The sequence below is a fragment of the Carettochelys insculpta genome, chromosome 21, assembly GCF_033958435.1.
Source record: "Carettochelys insculpta isolate YL-2023 chromosome 21, ASM3395843v1, whole genome shotgun sequence".
NCBI classification, from domain to species: Eukaryota; Metazoa; Chordata; order Testudines; family Carettochelyidae; genus Carettochelys; species Carettochelys insculpta.
The window spans coordinates 15,412,577-15,438,203 of NC_134157.1; the positions used below are offsets into that span (position 1 = coordinate 15,412,577).

Genomic DNA, 25,627 nt, shown 5'->3' on the forward strand with positions numbered 1-25,627 from the left:
CCTCTCCAGTTCAGGGGTCAACAAACTGTGGCTCTGGATCGGCACGCTGCTCTTTAATGAGCCACTTGTGGCTCCCATTGCAGCCACCGCTGACTCCTCTTGTGGCTCTGGAGGCTGCCACTGATTAAACAAACAAACTAAATTCAGTCACCTGCTGTTGAACCAACTGAATTTAGTTTTGTTTTTCTAAACACTGGCAGCCTCGGGAGCTGCTAAGCAGTCAGTGGCAGCAGGGAGCTTGGAAGTGAAAACTATAGCAAGGCAGGGAACTGCCCCATGTGGGGGAAGTCTAAGCTGGCAGGAAAGCAGGTGGAAGGGATGGCTGAGCCTGCCCCTGCAGGAGCCATGCAGCTGCACTGAGAAGGCGGTGGGGAGCAGCAGAGGAGCCACACATGCTGAGACGAGTTAGTCCTGGGTGTGGGGGAGGGAGGCTGGGGCTCAGAAGGGTTAAGCCTGTGGAGGGAGGGTAGATTTGGGGGCTGAGGCAAATAAAGCCAGGAGGTGGGAGTAGTAGGTAGTCCGTCGTATCTGACAATGACATCTTGAGCTTGCACAGGCTCATCGGTTGTGGACTCACATGTGGCTGAGGAGTCCAAGCTTTGAACAGCTTGGGAGTTCACAGTGGGGGCAAGGGAATTGTCCTGGCTCTATTGGTGCGGCTGCCGCTGTTGCTTTCTTCGTCTCACGAGCATCAATGAGGCGTATGTGTCGCTGCTCTTCGAAGTTGTCACACGCGTGTTGTATGAGAGCACACCAGCCTGTTCGGTCTTTTGCATGGTGCTCTAGCTGATCTGGTTTTAAACCAGCATGAGCAATGTTGGCCTTCACACAGTCTTTATACCTCTTGCGAGGCCTACATTGATTCCTTTTGCCCTGGGAGAGTTCATCGTGGAGGAGTTGCTTAGGGATTCTTGACTCCTCCATTCGTATGATGTGCCTTGTCCAGCGAAACTGGGCTTTCAGAATCATGGCTTTGATGCTCGTGGTTCCCGCTCTGTCCAGGACTTCCAGGTTCGTAACTCTGTCCTGACATCGAATGTGCAGTATTGATCTCAGGCTGCATGTGTGGAAGCGCTCCAGCAGTTTTATATGTTTTCTGTACAAGGTCCAGGTTTCACAGCCATACAGGAGACTGGTCAGGACTACAGCCTTGTACACTTTCAGTTTAGTGGACTGCCAGCTATTGTGCTGATTCAACACTCACGCTCTCAGACCTCCTACTGCCCGGGTGTCCTGGCAGATTCTGGCATTGATTTCTTCGTCAAGGGAGCCATCATTGGCTATCACACTGCCAAGGTATTTGAACTCCTCTACTGTTTTTAACTCTGTTCCTTCAATAAAGATTGAAGCAGGGAGAGCAGCAGATCCTGGAGGAGGTTGAAACAGTACCTTGGTCTTTCCTAGGCTGATGGTCAAACCAACGAGGCGAGTGGCATCAGCAAACCTGTTGACAATGAGCTGGAGATCAGATTCCTTGTGTGCCGTAAGTGCACAGTTGTCGGCAAAAAGGGCTTCAAGGATGAGCCTCTCAAGCGTCTTGGTTTTAGCATGCAGACGACAAAGGTCGAAAAGTGACCCATCAAGTCTGTATTTTATGTAGACTCCATGGTCCAGGTCCCTAACTGCGTGGCTGAGGATGCACGTGAAAAAGAGGTTGAATAACACTGGAGCCAGCATACACCCTTTCTTTACACCATTTGATATCTCAAATGGATCTGAGGGCTCGACATCTGAAAGAACAAAGCCAGTCACATCATTGTGGAACAGGCGTATGAGGTTAATGAATCTTCTTGGGCAGCCAAGTTTTGACAGGATAATCCACAGGGCTTCTCTGTTGACAGTCACAGCTTCCTAACTGGTACAAATCATTGTGTGCGCTGTTCTTAAAACAAGGGTGACAAAAAGTATGGTTTGACATTTATTAAAGACTGTATCATTTGCAAATTTTGCCACTTGATGTTTTAGTCCTATTTTCGTGATCATTTAGGGTTTTGTTGAATTGAACTGGTCCTAGAACAGACCTCAGGAGAACAGTGCTATTTACTTCTCTCCATTCTGAAAACTGACCATTTATATCTACCCACTATTTCCTAGGTTTTAACCAGTTTCCAGTCCTTGAGATAACTTTCTCTTTTATGTCATGACCACTTACTTTGCTTAACAGCCTTTTATGAGGGACCTTGTCAAAGGGTTTCTGAAAATCCAAGCATACCATATCTACTGGATCTCCGTTGTCCCCATGCTTGTTGACCCCTTTAAAGACTTCTAATAGATGGAGGGAGGCTTGATTTCCCTTTACAAAAACCAGGCTGATGCTTCCCCAACAAATTTTGTTCAGTTATGCTTCTGACAATGTTTCTTTACTATACTTTCAACCAGTTTGACCAGTACTAATTGGCTAGTACTGTAATTGCCATGAACTTCTCTGGAGCTCTTTTAAAAAACTGGTGTCACATTAGCTATCTTCCAGTCATTTGGTATGGAAACTGACTTGATAAAAAATTGTAGAAACATTTAAGCTACAGCTACACTACAGTGATCTGTTGACAGAACTCTTTATCAGAAGCAATTTTCTGACAAAACTTCTATAGACAGATTATGTCCACACAGCAAAGTGGATTTCTCTGTTGACAGAAAGCAGGCCCCAGAGCCCCGTGAGACAGGGTCACTTGGCTGGCAAGCCCTTCTGGGAGCCCCAGCTAGGCATGCCCTTAAAGGGACCTCCCCCACGCAAGTTCCCTGCCCATGCTGAAGCTTGCCTACCTCCTTGAAGGACAGCACATCTACTGCAGGGTTTGGACGCTTTCTGTGAGAGACTGTGTGTTTTCCAGATAGCCATGGTGCCAGAACAGCTCCTGGGGAGCTTGTGTGGCCTGCACACACAGGTGCTGCGGCTTCTGTTGCACCTCATCCTGGCCACCCGCCTCTTCCTCTGGCGGGGGAGGGGGTGAACCCAGCATTGGCTTTGAGGAGCACGCCATTGCTGCTGCATGAGTCCACCTGCACTCTCCACCTCTCGTACTCAGGCAGGTTTGGAGGCACACCACCACTTCTGACTGGTGGGACCAGCTCATCATGGGGCAGTGGAATGACCAGCAGTGGTTCCAGAATTTCAGAATGAGAAAGGACACCTTCCTGGAGCTCTGCACCCAGCTTGCCCCCACCCGCTGAGAGAGGACACCCAGACGTGGCCCACCATCCCCCTAGAGAAGTGGGTCGCCATTGCCCTCTGCAAGCTGGCCATGCCCAACAGCTATCGCTCTGTTGGGAACCAGTTTAGTGTGGGAAAGTTCACCATTGGGGCCTCACACAGGTAAGGCACTCGAGCTGCAAACCGTGCATGGGGCTAGAGGGTGTCCTGCCCAAGAGGGACCCTCAGGGAGTGAGACTGGAGTGCAAGGTTTGGGGGGGGAAGCCCCACCCCTGGGGGACCATGCCATCCCACCTTCACACAGACCTGTTGCCAGGGGCGGGGAGGGGGACTGCATCCACATGGGACTCCTGGAGAGCTCAGGGGGCAGGGGAGGATGGGAGGATGCTGGGGACTGCCCCCCCCGGGGTGCAGGGGCTCCCTCCCACATGTGTGTTTGGTCCCCTCCCCTTGCAGGTTGTGATGGCCAACCACATGCTCCTGTCATGGAGGGTCATCCACCTTGTAGAACCGGACAGGGTCATGGCCAGCTTCACTGCCCTGGGCTTCCCAAACTGTCTCAGAGCAAACAATGGGACCCACTTCCCCATCCATGACCCAGACCACAGCACAGCCAGGTTCATCAACTGCAAGAGATACCATTCCGTTGTGCTGCAGGCCCTGGTCAACCACTGGGGCAGTTCCTCAACATGTACGTCAGGTGGTCAGGCCAGACACATGGTGTGCTGTTGTTCGACAACTCCAGCCTGTTTCAGGGGATGGAGGCTGGCCACTTCATCCCCCAACAGGAGCTTGCCATCAGGGACATGAACATGCCATTGTGCATCATGGGGAATGCCGCCTACGCACTCATGCCCTGGCTCATGAGACCATACACCAGGCATCTAGACCTGAGCCAGGAACTCTTTAATGCCCAACTCAACTAGGCATGGAAACTGGTCAAATGTGCCTTTGGCCACCTCAAGGCATGTTTTCGGTGCCTCCTGACCCAGCTGGAGGTGGGGGAGCACAATGTCCCCCAAATTGTGGCCGCCATTGTGACTTCCACAACATTGTGAAAGGGAAGGCAGAGGCCTTCCTCCCATGATGGGGGGCGGCTGCCGGTCACAGCTATGAGCAGCCAGATGCACATCCAGTCCACCAGGCTCATCAGGACAGGCTGCAAATCTAGGAGGTCCTGGAGAGCTTCTTCCACGGCCCCCAACAATCCTCCCCTGGGCACCGCCATCAGGGCTCTCTGGGCCACAGCCCTATCCTGTACCCACTGCAATCCCTCCCTAAAACCCCACCCCCCAATACAGAGGGATGCAGAGGTGGTGATCAAATAACTCATTTACTTAAAAAAGATAAATGTGTAGAAAATAAACATTGTTCAAAAAACTATGTACATTGTGGAAGAAGACGCAGCTATATACAGTAGTGAGGGATCTAGGATGGGGGCGGGGGGGAAATAGTCCGGGGGAGGTGCTGGGACCCCGCGGGGGAGTGGGACCACAAGCAGTGACGGCCTTGGGATCCCCTCTCACTACAAGTTCAGGGTTCCATTGGGGCTGGGTTTGGGCCAGGGAGGTATGGCAGCGGTGGGGCCATGGCAAGGTTGGGCTTGGCAGGGGAGTAGGAAGGTGGAGGGAGAGGCAGCCATGGCCATCACCTGCAAGACAAGGTCCACTGTGCCTTGAGGGTTGTTCAGCACGGGCAGGACAGTGAGGGCAGAGACAGGGTGCAGGGATGGGGAGAGCAGTGGCAGCTGGGTGACCAGAGGAAGCAATTGCTGGTGGCTGGGCAGCAACTAGGCATCAGTTGATCCCAGGCCCGCGTGCACCACTCATGGTTTTCCCACAGCTGCTGATCCAGAAGGTCGGTGAGCCTCCAGAGAGTGGTGGTGTGGGCCTTCTGGAGGTCATTGTTCCCCATTGATGGTCCCTCTGGCTGCAGGCCCACCCTTACCGTGGTGGGGTGCTGTTTCCGGGCTGGCTGGCCCTGGCGGTGAGGTGGGGCTGGCTCAGCCCTCTGATAGTGCAGCTGTAAGGAAGACAAGGAGGAAAGACAGTACGTCATTCCTGCAACACAACCCCTAAGGCCAAGGCCCAGCCCACCCACCTCCCACCCCCACTGTGAGCAGCACCCACCACACACCCCCAGGCTAAGGGACAGGGATGTCCCAGGAGCACTGCCATGAGTGCCCTGCACAGTGGGCCCTGATGCACAGGGATTCTGCAGTCACTTGGGGACCAGCCTGACTGCTGCGACATCCCCTTGCTCACTGGGCTAGCAGCCGAGGGAGGTGTCCAGCCATGGAGGAGTCCCTGCATGGCTGGCGGGTGCTCTGCATGCAGCCACGCCCTCCCCAGGACCTGCCCCTGCCATGTGCAGCTTGCAATGCTGTCCACAGGAGCGAGTGTTGACTGTTGTCTGCAGGCATGTCTGCATGCTGGGAGCTGGGAACAACGCTCCTTGGTGTGTATAGGGTCGGGCTATCACCTCTGTGGGTTGGCCCACTTGCAGGCATGGCAGAGGTTGGTGGCCCCACCCCTCATGCCTTGGGGTGTGTGAAGCACTGGGTACTTAAACCAGAGAGTCTCTCAAAGAGGTCCAGAGATGCCCTGGATGTGGTCTGGCTGTAGTGGCCCAAGTCCAGGGCAATCATCAGTGTGCCCTCGCTCACCTTGGCCTCCATGTCTGCCTCAGTGTCTGCTTGGGTCCCAGGCTGCTCCTTTTCTTCCTGTGGCTCTGATGGCAGGGGAGGGTGTCCCCTTGGCTATGTCGACAGTGGCTGTTCCAGGAGGGGAGTTGTCCTCACCCCTCAAGAGGTTGTGGAGCTCATGGAAGTGGAGGCAGGATGCAGGGCCTGCCATCCCTGACCTCATGGCAGCAACCTGGGCCCAGGTGCACTGCTGCCTCAGCTCCTTGACCTTCCATCATCCACGCAGGGTGGCTATAGGCAGGGGAGTTCCTTCCTCCCTGAGGCTGAGGAGGTCCTGCAGCTTGGACCTGGTCCAGCATGGGGCCCAATGTTTTGTGCCCCGGAATGGATCCTGGGAACTCTCAGGATGCTCCCTTGAGGGTTCAGAGAGGTCTCATGCTCCCTGCTGGTCTGCCACGGGGCATGGCTTTCTGGCAAGGTGTGGCTGTGAGGAAGTTTCCATAGCAGCCTGTAGCTCTGATGTTTGCATGCTCTTAGCTTCCTCCACGGGTTTCCACGGCTCCCTCCAGCTCTAAGACTCGCTGGAGGCAGGGCACATAGAGCTGAGATTGCTATGGAAAGGACGTCTCCCAGGGCCAGCTGGCCAGTGCCATGGAGAACTTACCTGTTGGCAGAAGACACCTTCCCCCCACCGGAGCGTCCACACTTGATTTCTGTTGACAGAACCTGTCAAGAAAGGAGTTCTGCCTCATGGGGGAAGGCAGAAGGTTGACAACGATTTACTGTTGATTTACTGTCCACAGAATGCATTTTTAGTGTGGGTGCTCTGCGGGTTTTGTCCACAAATCTCTATAATGTAGAAGTAGCTTAAGAGAATAGAAGAGCTGATCTTTATTGTCTGCTAAAGGACACAAATAGCAAAATGAAGCGGTACATTAAATACAGAGGCTCCAAGGTTCAATAGAACCTGTGTCAGTGAAGTTGTGGTTAAAGATTTCTCTCATGAAGACCTACAGAGGAGCAGTGCGATCAAGCATTTCTCATGCACATCAGGAAGGGAGAAAAATATTACTTGGGGGACTACAATGTACTACACCTTTCCATGCATGCAAGTTCAAGTGCTCTTCAGAGACACAGTAAACTTTATTAATTCAGATTGTCAGTCAGCTCCAGAATGAAACACTAGAGAGTGTGCATAAGCCAAGACTCTTGATCCACAAGGGAACTGCCAAAATTCACATGTTCCAAGCTTAACACCTCATATTTCAAATGACTCCTCCACAATATCTTTGCCTTAAAAACAATGTTGAAGGATATTGACTCACTTCTCCAAATCTATAAATCCTTGAGTTCAAGTACAATACAAATGCATTTGCAGGAATGTGTCTTGTCAGTTTTGTGCAGCAGAAAGTTTAAAGTCCCTTTGATAACACTGTCCATACAGCCTTTATCATTTCCTTAGACAGAGATTTTTCAGTTAGGTCTAAAGTCTTCCACTGTTAATTCAAATGCCTGAGGCCCGATCTCAATGTTTGACAGTTAACATCTTGCCCTGAGTATAAACCACTGCCAAGGGCTACTTCCTTGGATTGTCCTGTCAACCACAAATTTAGCAATGTTGAAAAATATGAATATCCTATTCCTAAGAACATCAGATTACCCTCACTGGATAATTTTATTTAGTTCTTACAGGAAAGCCTTTTCGTTTTCTCACAGACCTCAATGTTGTTAGGGTTCATACTCACTTGTGTTTTTAAAGTGTTCAAGAGAGATTTATGCAGTGGTCACTGTGGCATATGCTGACCCATACCTTCATTCAGCCTTTCCAATGCACCAGATTTGTAATGACTGAAGGGTTTTTTCAACGTATATTATACACTATGTTTCATGTGATGCCATATGTAAAATAATTCTTCAGGATTCCAATGGTAACTCCTTTTCAATGTAAAAAGGAACATCTATGGACAAGAGGGATGCACAGAACTGATGACAGAAGGAATTCCTGCCTCTCACCAGTATTGTTAGGGACCTTGGGGAGTTTCCCCTCCCTTGGAGCACTGAGCAGGAACACGTGGGTGAGTAACACATGTTCAAGTTCCCAGCACTTGCAAGGGACATAGGGCATCAGACATCACTGAACAGCAATCATCCTGTTTTCTGTTCCTTGGAATATGAATTATTAATTCAGAGATTCAACTCCCATGTACATGGCCTCATAGAAAACTCAAGAAGCTCTGAAGAGGACTCCTAAAGGTACATTCAGCATAAAGGTGATGATATATTGCAGGGTGGGAGGGGTATATATTAAGCTTTCCCTTAAAAACTGAGCTCTGAACTTTTCAAGTGGCAGTCCACATGCAGGCTAGTGACAACGAGGCAACTATTACTTCCTTAACACTCAAGTGGTATTTATGGTTTTGAGCACCTTCAGTTAGTACTCTCATAGGCTAAGTCTATAGAGCAGCATTATTTTGAAATAAGCTATTCCAGAAAAATTATTTTGAAATAGTGCTGCTACATAAAATGCAGTTTGAAATAGCTGAGTGCTATTTTGAAATAGAGTGCCCAGACACAATAGAGCCTATTTCGAAACAGAGACATTGGATGCACTATGGCTGATTTCAAATAGTCCCTATTCCCTGTCTACATGGCCCCTATTCTGAAATAGGCGCTATTCCTCACACAATGAGGTTTACCAATTTCAAAATAAGACATCCGCTATTTCGAAATTATTTCAAAATAGCTGTCGTGTTGTGTAGATGCTAGCTAAGTTATTTCAAAACAGTGACCACTATTCCAAAATAACTCTGCTGTGTAGACATACCCATAAGCTCTTCACTGATATCAGAAATCATGACTACAGTACATTAGTGGTTCTCAACCAGGGACCTGGGGTCTCTGGAGGGGCCATGAGCTGATTTCAGGGGGAGCATCAAGGAAAGCCAGCATTAGTCTCATTGAGGTCCAGGCCAGAAAACCAGAGCCCCACTACAAGGAGTTGAAACCCATACCCCAAGCCTTGCACCAAGGCTGAAACCTGAGCAACATAGCTTCATGGGGCCATCTGTGCCACAGAGCCCCAAGCCACTGACTTGCTTGCTTCTCCATAGCACTGGCCCCAGATTTTATATGCATAAAACCCAGCTGTAGTGGCACTAATGGCTGCAGCGTTTTTATAGAACGCTGCGGTGGCAGGGGGGACCTCAGAAACAAAAAGAATGAGAACCCCTGCTGTAGATGCCTATGACACTAACAAACAGAACAGGCAAGACTTTTTTTCCGTGATGTTGTTTGTTATTTACTGCCACCTACTGGTAAAATTAGATTACCGCAACACACGCTGATCACTCCAAACTAGGTACAGAAAAAGGCAAGTTAAAATATAATACGAAATAGAGACAACCCTGTGTGGCCATTTCGACTATGCATTTCTGCAGAATCTCATTGGGAGAAGGCTGAAACAATAAAACATGACTTGTTCTATGGCACAATCTCAACTGACAATAGAATTCTACAATACTGTGTGCCTATTGACAGCATCAAATTTTGGCTGATTTATGGCAATTGCCGGAGATACTTCTCAGTAGCTCTGTTAGGCTCCATTAAGTGCAGAGATTTATTTGCTTGACCCAGGGGATCCTAGAAGCATTTCTGTTTATTTTATCCTGAACCTACCTGTAATCTGGTTAAGAGAAAATTTGATGTATAATAACCAGTATTTACGCAGCATTTTCAAAGCACTGTGTAATATTAAACTTTTTTTTTTTAAAATAAATACTCTGTTTTTTTAAATTCACTATCCCTAGCTATGCTGATGTAGGACTTGTCATAAGAATTAACATTTTAATATAATATAATAAAAATCTGTATTCCCTTTCCACAGTCTCAACTTTTTACCTCTTGTGACAAAACTGGAGCTCTTAGATCCTTAAGATTGTACAAAGATAACTTAGCATAACTTTGGGCTTTAGTTTTGGCATTTTTAATAGAAAGCAGCTATATCAGAGGTAAAGTGAAAGTACTTGTAAAAGACATTTAAGGTCTTAAAACATTAATAGACCATGTGTAGAATTAAAAATTACAAGACATGCATTTTAAATGAAAGGATTTGGCTATTCTTTTTCTCAGCTGCCAAGTGAGAGTTTTGGGGTGGATTTCTAGTCCATGGTGAGCTAGTAACCAGACCTCCTCCATTGTATTGAAGGTTCTGCCACTGACTTGCTATGTGGCTTTAAAGGAAATTACTGCTCAGCTTTTCTGCTTCAGTTTCATCACCTGTGAAATGGGGATAATATGTACTTCCCTACCTGACAAGAGTGCATTTAGTATGTCTCTACAAAAATGACATCAATTACTGTCAGTGGTTGTTTTGTTAAAAAAAAAAAGGAACCAGTACTCAGCCAGCTCCCCACGGATTCCCCCCTACACACCTGCCCCAGCCAATCCCATAGCTGGGGCTACAGAGGTGCCAGTATTTAGTACCAGCAAGTACCAGCACAAAAAATACACTGGTTACTGCACAATTCAGCTCTCCAAGTGCATTAAGAGCCCCATTTCCTACAGTTAGGGATAAAATACATTTTAACTACTACTGCAGAGCCAATATGGCTACAGGAGAGCAATTTGCATTAGGCCAGCTAATATGAATTACTGGAATTGTTAAAACAAGGTCCTATGGCACCTTACACGTTAACAGATTTTTTAGAGCATAAGCTTTGGTGGGCAAAGACCCACTTCAACAGATGCATGTCACATGCACATGAAGAAGTAGGTCTTTGCACATGAAAGCTTATGCTCCAAAAAATCTGTTAGTCTATACAGTGCCACAGGACCTCCCATTGTTTTTGCGGCTGCAGACTAACATGGCTACCCCTCTGGAATTGTTAACTAAATTGCAGCCAAAGACACAAATTCTTTCTTCATTTACACATGTGCAACATCACTGAAGAGCACAGTCTTCCTTTGTGACTGAAGGAAGAATTTGGCCTGCAGAAGCTTTCCTACTGCTGTGCAGGAAGGCAAGAACCTAGGTCAGCATATGCAAAAAATATTTTTAGACTTCTAAACTGAAAAGGTTTAATAAGGGGTCATTAAAACAATAAATCTGGAACCCCACCGGGCCATTTTTACAGTCACTCGGAGAACAGAATGGCTTGTCTATGCGAATACAATCCTTTTAAACTATTCAGCATAGTGTTAAGAACTAACTATGTTTTTAAACCTCTTTTTTTAATTTAAAAAAAAAAGCATTTCAATTTTGCATTAAGGCGTAATTCTATATACAGGGCTCCTAATGAAACATACTCACAAGGGCAGAATTTTATTTTTAATACTTACAGGATAATAAAGGTGGCTGCAAAAATGTGATATTCTTTCCCCTTCACAGGAGTCTTATGAAGTGATGGGATTACTTAACCCCACTCGGAAAATAAAGTTTATTTAACCAAAAAAAAAAAAAAAACAGAAACCAAGTTAGATGTTTAGTTCTCATGAGCCATTGGTTTACTCAGCTGAGCAGGATGGAGAGTCGTGGGAGGGAAAAAACGACATTTGTCAGCTTCCCACAAATTCTTGTAAACAAGGAGCAAAATACATTTTAAATAATTAGCACTTAGCATTACATCAGACTTTGCCTCTCCAAAGCACTTTATGAACACATGGGTCCATCCTAAGAGGCTGGGCACCCTCGCTTCCTGCTGACATTAGTCAAGGTTTAGAGCACTCAGTTAGGGTCACCACCTTCCTGGTGGTAAAAAAATCAAACATCCTAGATCCTGCTTTACCTCACCTTTCCCCAAGGCCCCACCCCTCACTCCATCCCCCCTCAGTCACTTGCCCATTTTTGCTGGGCTGGGGCAGGAGGTTGGGGTATAGGAGGGGGTGAAGGTTCTGTAGTGGGGCCAGGGAGGAGGCATTTGGAATGGAGGAGGGAGCTCCAAGCTGGTGGTGCAGCCAAGGAGTTAGGAGTGTGGGAGAGGGCTCCAGGCTGTTGGGGTGAGGGCACAGCTGTGAGCTCTGCTTTAGGGCCAGAAATGTGTGTGGGAGGGAGCTCTGAGTTAGGAAAGGAGGTTGCAGTGCAGGGAGGTGAGGGGTCTGGCTGAGGGTGCAGGCTGCCGGGTAGGGCCAGAGGGTTTGGGATACAGGAGGGCACATTGGGCTGGGTTCAGGGGGCAGGAGAAGACTCAGTTTAGGGTAAGGGGGATGGGGCACAGGAGGAAGTGAGGGGTGCAGATTCTGGGCAATGCTTACCACAGGTGGCTTCCAGAAGCAGTGGCATGTCCCTCCTCCTGCTACTAGGCACAGGGGCAGCCAGGGTGCTCAGCATTTTGTGCCATCTACAGGCACTGCCCCCACAGTTCCCACTGCCCATAGTTCCCAGCCAATGGGAGTGGAGCAAGGCCAGTGCTTGGGGGACATACTACTGCTTTTGGGAGCTGCATGGAACCATAGCAGGCAGGGAGCCTGCCTTAGCCCTACGGTCCACCAAAAGGATTTTTAGCAGCTGAACTACTGGGATCCCCTTTCCACTGGATACCTGGCAACTAACATAGAGCACATTGCCAGATTGGGCCCTCTGATGTCAATGGGAGTTGAGGAAACTCAACACCTTGTAACATATGTCTTATCATGCATCCCTTATTTATGTGAATAATCATTTTAATTTGAATAGCACATCTCATCTAAGTACAGACCAAAATACAAATAATAACTGCAAATAAGTATGAAGGATCAGGACCTGAGGCCATGATCCTAATTTCATTATAGTCAATGGCAAAACTTTCAGTTACGCCAATCAAAGAAACCCATTAACTCATTAATGGTCATATCTACATTACCAAATACCCTCAGTAATATTTATTTCCTCTGCTTTGGATCCCAGGATGGAGTCTTTATTTTAACAGGATGACCTTTAGGATTTTATTTCCTTGCAAAACGATTCTCACCATGGTCCATTTCTAATCTGAATATTTGGTAACAGTATTTGTCAATTTTAGCTGGTCTGTGTTGAGTGGAAATAGAGCCAACAGATTCCAAGATATTTCATTAAAAGAAAAGGGTACCCTAATTTCTCATCATTATAATAATTCAAACACATAAGGAAAAAAATAACAGCATAATAGACAAGCAGAGGGACAGCTTATGGCCAACTTTTGTTGATGTACAGCTCACTAGTCTCTAACCTCTCCCCTTTTATTGAAACATTAGCATTTAAAAAGGAAAACATATATATTTTAAAATGTTATTTTGTTCTTCTGACCACCAATTTCCCACTAGTGGAAAAAAAAGGTTCCGACCTATTTTCCATAAAGAAATCTTTGTAGAAGTCCCAGTGGAAAAGTCAAAAGTTTGACTTGAAAAACGGAGCTACTTCAAAAGCATTGTCAAGCAGAGGTGAAGGGCTCTTTAAAATGTATAAATTAAAAGGTGGCATGTTAATAAATATCTATATAACTTTATGCTGTATGTTTGTCATATAGATATGCGTGCAGAAGGTTCAGATGACTCTACAGCATGGATATGAATAGAACTTTAATAAAATAGCAAATCAATCTGTTTATTACTGACTGGACTTTGTGTGTATGTGCGATTGTGTGTGAAAAATGAAAGAAAAGCGGAGAGTTTTTTTCAATAATAAAAAGGGAGTTGCACTGCAGGGCCCCTAAAGCTTGTGAAAAATTAAACTCGACGGATTCAAACTGTCCTATTTCCACTTCAAAAGAGAAGAGGCACTGAGCTCTTCCCAACTTATCTTCAAACGCCCAGCACCCTAGAAAGTTTCTTTAAAAAAAAGAAAGTCTCTCATTCCCCCAAGCACTGTACCCGTTACTGTAGCTGCTGTCTCTCCCTCTTCTAATTATACCCATGTGAGTCTATTAATCAACTTGTAAATTATTTAGAGAGCCATGCGCTGTCTTCAGCTAGTACAAACACACCGCATGCAAAGACTTGCTGAAAACCAATGGAGCTCCCAAAGGGTCTCTCTCCAATGTTCAGACAGCTTGCAGCTCACCAGTACAACACTGTTAAAAACAAGAAATAACACTAAGCTTACCTCCTCAGATATAAAGGTTTACTTTGCCTTTCAACTCTGAAGCTCTTTGCAAGTTTTTAACAAAAGAGAAAGCTGTTCTATTGTCAAATCTTTAGCACACACTTAGAGACGAGAATATTAATTTACTGTCAAAAGAAATAAAGTGCTTCAAGGAGGCGGTGATCAACATCACCAGGGGACCCCAACTTTCACAGACTGCATCAAAAGTACCCCTTTAATATCATGCTGATTTTTAAAAAGCTACATTTGTATTGCAACATTTTATTAGTAATTTCATAAATTACATAGTTCCATATTTTATCTCCCAACATGTAGAATGCTGTTGGGGGCAGCTTCAAATAATACTGTTTTATAAGTAGAAAAGTTAATTGTTGTTGGGGGACGGGGCAGAACTCAGCACAGGTTAATTGTGTTTGACTCTAACAGGCTGCAAAAAGGAGGATGTTTTCCATCTTCCATGACATAAATCAGTTATCTTTACCATCTAAATCTTCCCTTTTGTTGAAAAAGCCGTTATCCAAACTAACAGTGGTTTTCCCAGCTGAAAAGCAGCATCTCATTTTGTTACATTTTGATTCTTGCTTTTGATGGTTCTGTTTAATTTTTCTGGTCTTAGTTTATTAGCAGTGATTTTTTCATCCCATCTCTCTGATAAACACATGGAAATGTTTGAAAGGTAAAGAATGACATGTGAATTCCTTCTCATGTGAAGATCAACCCTGGTGTTCTTGTGAGGGCCTCACATCCCAGGAAGTTACCGCTTTTATTTTCGTTAATAAAAACACACACCTCACATACCAAACAGCAAGTATTTCAACAACAAAATCAGATATGCTTTTTTGCAGTTTTTAATGTCCTCCCAAGGTATCACATTCTGACAGGCACCTAAAAAATGGTGAACATATATGCAGCAAAAGCCACATTACTGAGTGCCTATATTCTGGCAGACATCAGCTCCATGTTCAACCTAGCCCTGCTAATAGTCTTTCAGAGCAGAGAAAATAAAGGCCAAGAGTGTATATGAATGGTCCTTATGCATGTAGGCTTCTTGACTATGTCACAAAATGATGTAGGAGCAGGGTGAGCTGCAGAACAGCCTCGCCGTAATATTTTAGAGGGTATCAAATAGATGGAATCAGTGTGGGCTTTGTGCTCTTGTTGTTGGCTATGGACTTGCTGGCAGGAGATGATGTAGGGGGCAAGCAAATTTGGTTAAAAAATGTGTTCTCCAAAGAGATGCAAGCAAAGAGTGGATCTCAACGTTACCATACCACTAATATCCAGTAACACTTCACTAAAAGTGGGAATGGAGTATTGGACTAACTGAATTTAGCTACAGAAAATTGGGATCAAACACTAACATGGTCGCTTTCCCATCCAAGAGCAAATTTAGCAATAATTCATGTTTAACTGGCGAAAACACAAGATCAAAGAGCCCCTAAGGAACAGTCAGTGTATTTCAGATTGGTTATCCAAAGGATGATTCTATGGACATGACAGCCAGAAAGAATTTGGACACTGAACTTTTGATTGAAAATACATTTTTAAATTATCTAATGGGCACAAAGTGTAAGATAAGTGCCCAGGGAAATTAAAAATTCATGGAGTCAAGGACATTTATACTGCCTTCATTAAGCCAAGTAAATCACCACAAACAACATGCATGAGACTGATAAAGCATGGAGTTAGGAACTTCAGAAGAGTGTGACTGTCAGAAATTATACAGAACAGAAATGTACAAAGGTGGCTTGTGGCTTGAATAACAGAATTGGAGCACATGTACTATATGTAAAGGTCAGCCACCTTGACAATACCAAGAATATTTCTGGTCGCTTTTAAAGACTCCAAAACAAACAGGGAAGCTGTGCTTGTCCACCAGAACTCGAGAACGGGTATGAACCCAGGAAAACTCCACTATATTGCTGGAGAGGAGAATGACAAGATTCTTTTGGTAGCACATAATTATATGAGTTAGGGCTCCAATTTTCCATGCAATGCACAGTGTCTTTCACCCCCACTTTGATCCCTTTACATCAGTTAAAAAAAGGCTGGAGAAACTCAAAGAGGCTCAGAAAGGCCTGACTGTGACAGAATTCCTCTGGCACAGGATCTGAAGAAGACAGCCACAGGCTGTCTCCAGATGACCCTTTCCCAAAGTCTAATGTAAGGAGTTTGCCAGGGAGCGTCTGAAGCAGCATGTTAGGGATGGAGCCATAGCACATATAACTGTAAAGATTCTGAACAGTATTGCTGTCCACAGGCAGCCAGAGACAGTTTCATAAACAGTCCCACCGTGCTGTCTAGAGCATGTCTATATGACCCCTCAGTTCAGACTGTGAATAACAGTGTGCACCAGAGTGCTGCACTGTGACTCCACAGTGTGGATGCTGTGGACACACAAAGTTTCAGGGTTTGTACTATTCCCAGCTTTGTCACTGGATTGGACTCAGCAAATCACTTCATCTCTCAGCATCTTTGTTTCCCTACCTAATAAATATGCCTAATGCTGCTTAGGACCTTCGTAAAGTTTAGACTATGAACCACAAGTGACGGAAGCTCTGTTCAACAATGTATTTTAGGATTGCAGTATAGTACAACAATCTTGAATAGGCAGGAGGAAAAACAGTGCTCAACATGGCTATTCCACTTCTAAACGCTGTGATAAAACACCTATTAAATGTAACAGCAACGAAGGGTCCTGTGGCAGCTTATAGACTAACAGAAAAGTTTTGAGCATGAGCTTTCGTGAGCACAGACTCACTTCACCAGATGCTGGTCTTGGAAATCTGCAGGGCCAGGTATAAATAAGCCAGAGCAAGGGTGCAGATAACAAGGTTAGCTCAGTCAGCAAGAGTGAGGCTTACTACCAGCAGTTGATCTGGAGGTGTGAACACCAAGGGAGGGGAAGCACCTATAAGTCTATAAGGTGCCACAGGACCCTTCGTTGCTGTTACAGATCCAGACTAACACGGCTACCCCTCTGATACTATTAAATGTAGTTCTTCATACTACTACTTGTTACTGGCTTCCTTAAGCATTTTATTATATATTTATGTTCTGTGGCTGGACTTGCTAATTTGTTGACATGTGCCAAACTTCCATGAACACTGCAGTGTTTGTGCGTTGGGATCAGATTTTTAAAAGCTGAGTTCCAGTTTTGTGCTCATAGTTTAACTGGATGCCCAGTACTGTGCTTTCAATGTCAGACACTGAAATATCTCATTTATGGGCACAATCTAGTACTTCAATATGTAAATGAAATTAACTGTGTGTGCAATTACTTGTGCCCACAAAAAGAGTGGCTGGGGTCAGGTCAGTCTCAAGTCTTGACTTTATATGGGAGTTTCATAATGTTAAGACTCTTGTGACTCTGGGAGATGATAATTTGGGGATTAGGCTTCGCAGGGGTATATTTGGTTCCCCTGAAGTGTCTTATGTCATTTATGAGTCATTGCTTGGAAGAAGGAATAGGCCCACTGCCTATAACCTTGGGGAGTTGTTGGATCAGAGGGATAGCACTTCTATGAAAAGTTCAGTCAAATCTTAATTGGTTTTAACATTTATACATTTCCAGATGCTGCTTAATCAAGTAATCAATTGACATATGGCCTCAAGACCAAATGTGGTCAAGTATTATGTATGATTCTTTCCTGTTTTAACCTCACTGCATCTTTGCATGATTCTAAATGGAATTCTTTGCCCTCCTCCCTCCTTTGTATGCTATGCTCTTTCATTTTCTCAAGGCCTTTGTGAGGGCACTAATGAATTCTTGTTAGTGTTTACTAATGTAAATTCATTCTTTGTTATTCCTGGGAGAGGAGGATTAGTGAAATGACAGAAGTTATTATTCCTGGGTACTGCTATATAATATTTGTTGTTATTCTGTTCTTAATTCTGTAGTATACCCCATCAACAAACAAAAACCAACAAACAGTACAAAGAAGAAAAAATTATGAGAAGTTTTCTTATCAGAGTGCACAAGAATAGTCATGGATTCCATTAACATTAAGTAGAGTTGTACAGCTGCATTCTTGCATGTTATAATATAAATAAGTTAATCTAAATTTGAAATAATTCTCAATTTCTGCAGAAGTTATCATTCCAATTTCATTTGGCCTAAGTGAAAGCAGCTCACTTGAACTAAAAGTAGCATGCCTTTTTGGACTGACTAGGATATTAATATCCTTCCAATTATTTTAACCTATTGGGAATGCCCCCAATATCTTTGTTAAAGAAACCACAATGGTTAGGGACAAATTTGTAAATTACACATGAAGCACTCATGGCAAAGCTCTTAAAGAATTGTTCTTATAAGGATATAAAACACCCAGACTCCCAACACAGCTACAATTGAATTTTAGAGATGCATGTCTTTACAATAGTTGTTACTCAGTCTAGTGTGCTGAGGAGAAAGTGAAAAATGGAGTAAGAATAGGGGTCTGAAAGTATTATAACCTATGAAAGGTACATGGGCCCTTTCCCTGCAACCACTTGGGCATTCAAGTAAATTCATACATCCTGGCTTGCTTGCATAAAGATAATCCCACACATAAATGTCTCACTGGAGTTTTTTGTTTTTGTTTTTAAACTAATAACTAACACAGGTCTATCCTTGAGATGTATGACCACCAAGTTTACTACCAAAAATACCTTAACACTTGACCCATATAGAACATTCTCTTAAAAATGGCAGCTAGAAACCTAAGGTGAGTGGAGGGGGTGATAGGAGTTTGAAAGTTATTGTAACCCACTTGTCCCCCTTGTTGCTGGATCCCCAGAGGATGTGAGTCTTTTGCAGATCCCAATTACAGAATTTACCCCAGGGGTCAGCAATCCTGAGCACAGGTGTGAAGAGTGGCAGGTGAATCCATTTTCATCAGCACATGAGTCAGGAGCTCAGCCCCATCCCTTTAACCCCATGAAGCCAGGAGCTTGCTCAAAGCCATACCACTTGTGGATTAATAAAAGACCAGCTAATGCCACCAACCACCACCTGAATGGTAAAGCTCTGCATCTTCATTTATTTATTAATGAAACTGTTGTAAGTAGACCTATTAGTGACTTTAAAAAGTATCACAGGAACTTGGACTGTATATATAGGTCAAATGTTAGCACTCCACCTCAGAAAGATTGTTGACCCCTGATCCACCCTCTTCAGCTCAAGAAATAAGAGCTCACATTTTCATGCTCTGGAGGTCACTGGTTCAATTCCTCATTTCAGCCAAGATGGTGACTGTCACACTGTATTGCATATCTTGAGCCAGATGGAATTATTGCACCAGCAACGAACATGACCCATTCAGTGGAGCTGAAGTTTAGTGTTAAAAATTATCATCATGTGGTTTGACATATTGAGAGAGGATGGAAAACTCAAAGCTGCAGGCTGCCAGAGGCCTTTTTGAAATGCTTCAAAAAGTACTGAGTCTCCTAACATGGTATCTGGGGAACATCAGTTAATTTTAGAGGCTCACAGTTTGGATCTGTGTAATTCAATCTTAGAATTAAGCTACTGTATGAAAGAGGGGACTAGCTGGGCTTTCCAATTCACCAAATGGCTTTCCTTGCCGAAAATAAAAGACAATGCAGATTTCCCTGCACTCAGAAGGCGTTTGCTCAAAACTCCATTAATACTGAAGCTTAACTGAGATTTTTCCATCTTCAGCAAGACAATTTTTGCCTGTAATACTTGTTCCTCTGGTAACTATTTGGGATTGTGCCAGAAAAAGGCCTGGCAGTTCCTATAGTATCTAAGCCCTTCTACTTGCCATAATAACAGCATTCCTTCACCACATTAATGTACAATTTACCCTATAGAATTGGGGGGTCTTTTTCATAATATCTGAATAAATGCTAAAGAATATAAGCTTCTTAGGGCAGCAGCCTAGTCTTATTTAGCTGTTAATCACATTCCTTAATTACAGATATGTTTTTATATATTTCTTCCACAAACAAAATTGTTAACCTCTAATGATGCCCCCTCACAAAAAAGTCTCAGGAGACACATCTTACAGTAGCATTTCTTAGAAGTCAAAATCCGTGCGTGAACTCAGACAAATGCCATCCAATGTGCTTCAAATAAAAATTAAAAGATTGTGTTTTACAAACCACTAATGATTAAAAAAACACATACCAGATTTCTAATTGTAATTCAGGGACAATAATTAGAATTAATATATAAGATCTGGAAGTAAAGAATCTAGGCTTCAGTCACATAGGCATTCGGTCTTGGTTACCCTGAAGAGATTTACCAACTGAAAATTCTGACCTGTTACACTCCCATGTAAATCTGGAATAACTAAACTGCATCAATGTCCTAACTTCATATTTGCACCAGTGACTGTATGAATCTCTCTCAGATTATTCTCTCCCACGAACTAGTAGCTACAGTGCAGTAAGACAACAGCATGCCCTACCTGGCCATCCACTGTCAAAATAAGGCTTAATGAGTTCTCCAAGTTTTGTCTTGTCTGCAACAGCTTCCTTTAGCAATTGCCCGCAGCAAACTGAGAGGAAGGTGGAACAAAAAGACACAAGGTTAAATTTTAAAAAGGAAGCAAGCAAGAAAAGAAAAAACCCAAGAAGCTGCATATTGGAAAAAGGTCACTGAATAAAATAAAAGTTATGGGATTTTTTTGGATTTTGGGGTTGTTTTCTTTCGGATGAGCAAACAAAAGCGAAGAGATTGAGCAGGGGAGAATACTAAATAATAAAGAATATACTGGCAAGGAACATAATAAAAACAGAGGCAGAGAGAAAAATATTAATCTAATATGTTACTAAAATAATTATGCGAAGGATAGCTGGTGGGATTTTCACTTTTTATAAACTTAATAAAATTACACTTGCTGAAAAGCTTCTGAACAACTCTGCTGGAGGTGCAGGATAATATGCAGTTCAGAAAAGCAGCCACTGGATCATTTAACAGTCAGGTAAGAATTATGTTAATGGAACTGTGTTAATGCAATACGATGGTTCAAAGTTCCAGAAAAGAAGACACCACTGAAGTTAAAAATTAAAGGTACCAAATGAGGACCATGGCATATTAATTAACAGTAATTTGTACCTGTCCAGCACCTTTCATCCAAGCAAATTAATTAAACCTTATTACCTCTACAGAAGTTAGAAGATCCTCCTTTTAGCCTCATTTTACAGAGGGGTAAGAGAAGGCATGGAGAAATTCTAACTTGGATAACATCACATTAACTTCTAATTCCCCACTGTCTGTGCTAAATACAAGATTAAAAATCCCTTTTTATGCACTATGGTATAATATTTCAGTATGTAATCATGGGCCTATTTTATGGAATGATAAAATGCAAACTGTGTATCTAGGTGAAATATTAAAACAGTAGACCAAACTGCAGTCAATCCTTTCAAGTTCAAAAAAGGGAACAGAAATACTCAAAATATGAAGAATTTAAAGAAAAATTGTAACAAAGCAATTTTATTTTTGATTAGTCAAATGACAGTCATTACTGTATTAAAGGATAAACCTTTTATAAAATTAATAAAATAGTTTTAAATAAAGTGACAATGTAACATAATGGAATTAACATACTTCAAAGTACAGTATATTGAGGTTTTACTAATTCTATTTGTAAAATGAATTTTTATGATACCAAATTAAAAATAAAAATTATTTTCTTTTTTAATTTTATATGATAATGTTTGTTCATTATTTTTGTGTATTTTAACTGTTCATAATAAAAAATACAATGACCAGATCCCCAACTGGTACAATTTCACCTTAGCTACATGACTTCAGTGGAGCAACACCAATTTACTCCTGCTAAAGATCTTCATGGAAAATGTTTTCCTGTAGTTGCAATGATCTTAAGGAACTCATGAACCCAGTCTTAGATGCAATCCATATAGGGAATTCACACTGAACTAACTGCAGGCTCTGAGAACACATCACCTGCAGGACTGGACCCCAACTAGGATTAATATAAATGGCAGGGCCAGTGAAAACTTTCCCTTCAAAATAGTTTTGATAGAAAAGTGGGCTTTTCAACAACAGAATTTTTATTTGCTTAAGGTGTATGTCTTTTGCAGAAAGTTTTGAATTTTTGTCAAAAAATCACCATCTAAAAAATGGATGTTTTCTATCTAAAATTCTGATTTTTTTAAAACAAAAACCCAAAATTTTTCCACATCAAATTTAGACAAAAAGGTGTTTCTTGTTTTCACCTCAATTCTTAACAGACCCTCCACTCCTGTTTTCTGATCTGCAACAACGTAAGATCTTCCAGTTCTTATTCACAAGACTACTTCACTGGGCCTGAACAGGTCTCATTGAATTCTTTCTGTTGACATCAGCAAGAGTTCAATTAAGTCCACAGGACTCATCCCAAAAAGTACATAAGGTAGAATCAGACCTAGAACTGGCTTTTTTCCCTAAAACTGATTATTTCTGATTATTATTGTAGGGTTTTGCATGTTTAAGGCACACTAATGAAATCAGCTTAAATATTTCTCAATGTTTATATTAAATATTTCTATACATAAAAATCTGTATAAGTTTATATTTCTCATGTGATCAGCTATGCAATTTTACAGCGACTATTCCGTTCCTTAAAATATCTGCAATTTTTTCAATATCATATAATATTACACAATGGCTACGTCTACACTAGCCAAAAACTTCGAAATGGCCATGCAAATGGCCATTTCGAAGTTTACTAATGAAGCGCTGAAATACATATTCAGCGCCTCATTAGCATGTGGGCGGCCGCGGCACTTCAAAATTGACGTGACTCGCCACCGCGCGGCTCGTCCAGACGGGGCTGCTTTTCAAAAGGACCCCACCTACTTTGAAATCCCCTTATTCCTACGAGCAGATGGGAATAAGGGGACTTCAAAGTAGGCGGGGTCCTTTCAAAAAGGAGCCCTAGCTGGACGAGCCGCGCAGCGGCGAGTCCCATCAATTTCGAAGTGCCGCGGCCGTCCGCATGCTAATGAGGCACTGAATATGTATTTCAGCGCTTCATTAGTAAACTTCGAAATGGCCATTTGCACGGCCATTTCGAAGTTTTTGGCTAGTGTAGACACGGCCAATATGATTGTAAATTACATTGATTACATTGCCCAGTTGTGCTCTAATTTAGCCTACCTTCAATCACTTGACACTATGAACATATACCAAAACAAGCCCCGTGTGATGTTCTCTTGGGCTCCCTTATGAAGGGCTGAGATAAATGTTTTTATATTTGTTCACTTTTTGAAACAGATATATTTTAAATGCCTAAAAACTAAGTGTCTTCTTCCCATTTCAGAACTTTTTTTTTTAAAGCTTCCCAATATTGAGTAGACATGTGAAAGTGCACACTCATTAGGCAAGACCCACTGATGTGATGGAGACTTCAGAGCACTACATACTGCTCACAGAAGTACCTCTGGTGTACAACACATGAAAAACTACTGATCTAAAGGGTATAAAAAATGATGACTAAAAAAATGTTGGCGCTAGTTTGGCAGAGGATATATGTTTTTATTGGTTAATATTTTTATCGCAAGATTTTCCAGCCCCCCTGCAAAAAGTTTGACATCCACAGTGACGGACTATCAGAGAAATTTTATGAGCGAGTAAGAAAGAAAGACAGCAAAAGATAAATGATCAAAAGGAGAGAAAGAGGGAATGGAGCAAAGTGCATATTTACTGAGAACTTACTGTTGACAATACTGTATTTCTGAGCTATTAGTGCTGCCTGCAGGCTCTTCCCACTGCCTGGGGGTCCACAAAAGAGAATCCGTGGTGTAAAGGGGGCAGCTGATCGGCACCGGGTTTGGACATAGGTCAGAACTAGAAAGAAAACAGAAGGATAAGAAAGTCAGATGCCATAAAATGAGTTAAAATCCATTTACTTTTGCTTTCTTAACAGAAGCAATTATTCATGAAGTTCTTTGTTTAGAACTATGACATTATCATCATCATCATCATCATCATTTTATTTGCGTTACATTAATCGAGATCAGGGCTCCAAGGAAACTGACATACTGTTTGTGCAATGTACCATATTATAGTGACAGGCATTTTAGGAATCCTAGTATAGTTATCAAAACAAAAAGCAGTCAAGTAGCACTTTAAAGACTAGCAAAATAGTTTATTAGGTGAGCTTTCATGGGACAGACCCACTTCTTCAGACCATAGCCAGATCAGAACAGACTCAATATTTAAGGCACAGAGAACCAAAAACAGTAAGCAAGGAGGACAAATCAGAAAAAGATAATCAAGGTGAGCAAATCAGATACTTAGTACTCATGTAGTGCCTTTTACCAGTGGATCTCAACGCACTTTAAAAGAGAGAGTCAATTACCAACAACAGTTTTACCACATAATTTTTAATGGAAACTATCCTTGCTTTTTAACTACACTTTCCATGCAAGCTCCAGGGGAATATCACTACATACAATAATTATGCTAGTTTATAAACAAATTTATATGATAATTATGAAAAAGGCAGGATGTCAATTTCTCATGACGCTTCCCCAGCTTCATATGTGATTAATGCACGCTTACTTAGTAGGTTTTACATTTTTGTGGCACAAGTAATTCATGACAGAATATTATATGGGTACCTGATAATTACATGTGATTTTATTCTTGGGCACATCATTTTTGCACAAAGGATAAAGACAATGATGTTTTTAGCTAAGCTCCTCTCTCCCTGGTGGATATCACTTTATTTTTGCTGATCTTGCTTTGTATTGAGTAGGAAACTATTAATTTTATATCAGTCTAGGGACCCATCCTCTGGGAACTTTGAAAGGATTATAGATCTTGTAAAGAATAATTCAAATTGTTGCATTACAGTGATCCCAACTTTGCCGCAGTCCCAGAAAAAAAATTGATAATACAGGTCAGAAAGAAGATCCAGTAAGGCTTAGCTTGATAATGAAGACATTTTATAATCAGAATATTTGGAACACACAGCCTGCCAAAATGCTGATTCTCAGGTTACATATTCCTTTCAGAATCAGGCCCTTGATGAACAAGGAGAGGTGGATATGCAGTGTTGTTGTAGCTGTGTTGGTCCCAGCATAGTAGAGATGCAAGATATTACCTGACCTACCTTGTCTCTCTAAAGAGAAGTAGAGACATTTAAGCAAGACTCTACATTTCCCAAACTACACACTACCACATATGTTGAATAGTAACAGAGAGGGAGCTGTGCTAGTTTATATAATATCAAAACAAAATAGCAGTCAAGTAGCACTTTAAAGATGAACAAAATAATTTATTATTAAATTTAATAATTTATTAAATTATTAAAGCTCACCTAATAAATTATTTAGTTCATCTTTAAAGTGCTACTTGACAGCTTTTTTGTTTTGACACTACCACATAGTATATGGAAGGTACACCTGCATGTCTGATTGACTGTTTCTGTCCAGACAAACTTAAATGCAAATAAATGCAACAAAGGTGCAATGGAGTCTCTGATACACACTGTATTTAAGTCTAATAAAATTGGTACAAGAATGCAGATCTTAGGCAGTGATTCTCCCTTTCAGAACAATTCTGTAAGAACATAAGAATGGCCATACTGCATCAGACCAAAGGTCCACCCATCCATCCCAGTAGATGGCTCTTGACAGTGTCCAGTGTCAGGTGCCTCAGAGGGAATGAACAGAACAGGTAATCATCAAGGCTGTGTCTACACTACAAAAATAACTTCGAAGTTGAGCGTCTACACACACCCCACTTCAAAGTTAAAACTTTGAAGTAGGGATTCTCGGGAATGGAGTAAGGACTTTGAAGTTGGACTCCCTACCTCGA

At 42.8% G+C, this 25,627-nt stretch overlaps 1 protein-coding gene across 4 annotated transcripts in view; it reads right to left on the minus strand.

Annotated features, from left to right (window-relative positions):
* AK8 (adenylate kinase 8) overlaps positions 1 to 25,627 on the minus strand; it is a 125,906-nt gene that overhangs the window by 58,204 nt on the left and 42,075 nt on the right. For 3 of the 4 annotated variants that reach the window (XR_012648338.1, XM_075015351.1, XM_075015353.1), the window contains 2 exons: positions 23,519 to 23,650; positions 20,262 to 20,351 (listed from right to left, as the gene is read on the minus strand). Coding sequence is in view for 3 of the 4 variants with exons in the window: in XM_075015351.1 (XP_074871452.1) it covers positions 20,262 to 20,351; positions 23,519 to 23,650 (222 nt within the window). In the remaining variant the exon portion in view is untranslated. The remainder of the gene's footprint in view (positions 1 to 20,261; positions 20,352 to 23,518; positions 23,651 to 25,627) is intronic. The other variant, XM_075015352.1, reaches the window with a different exon arrangement.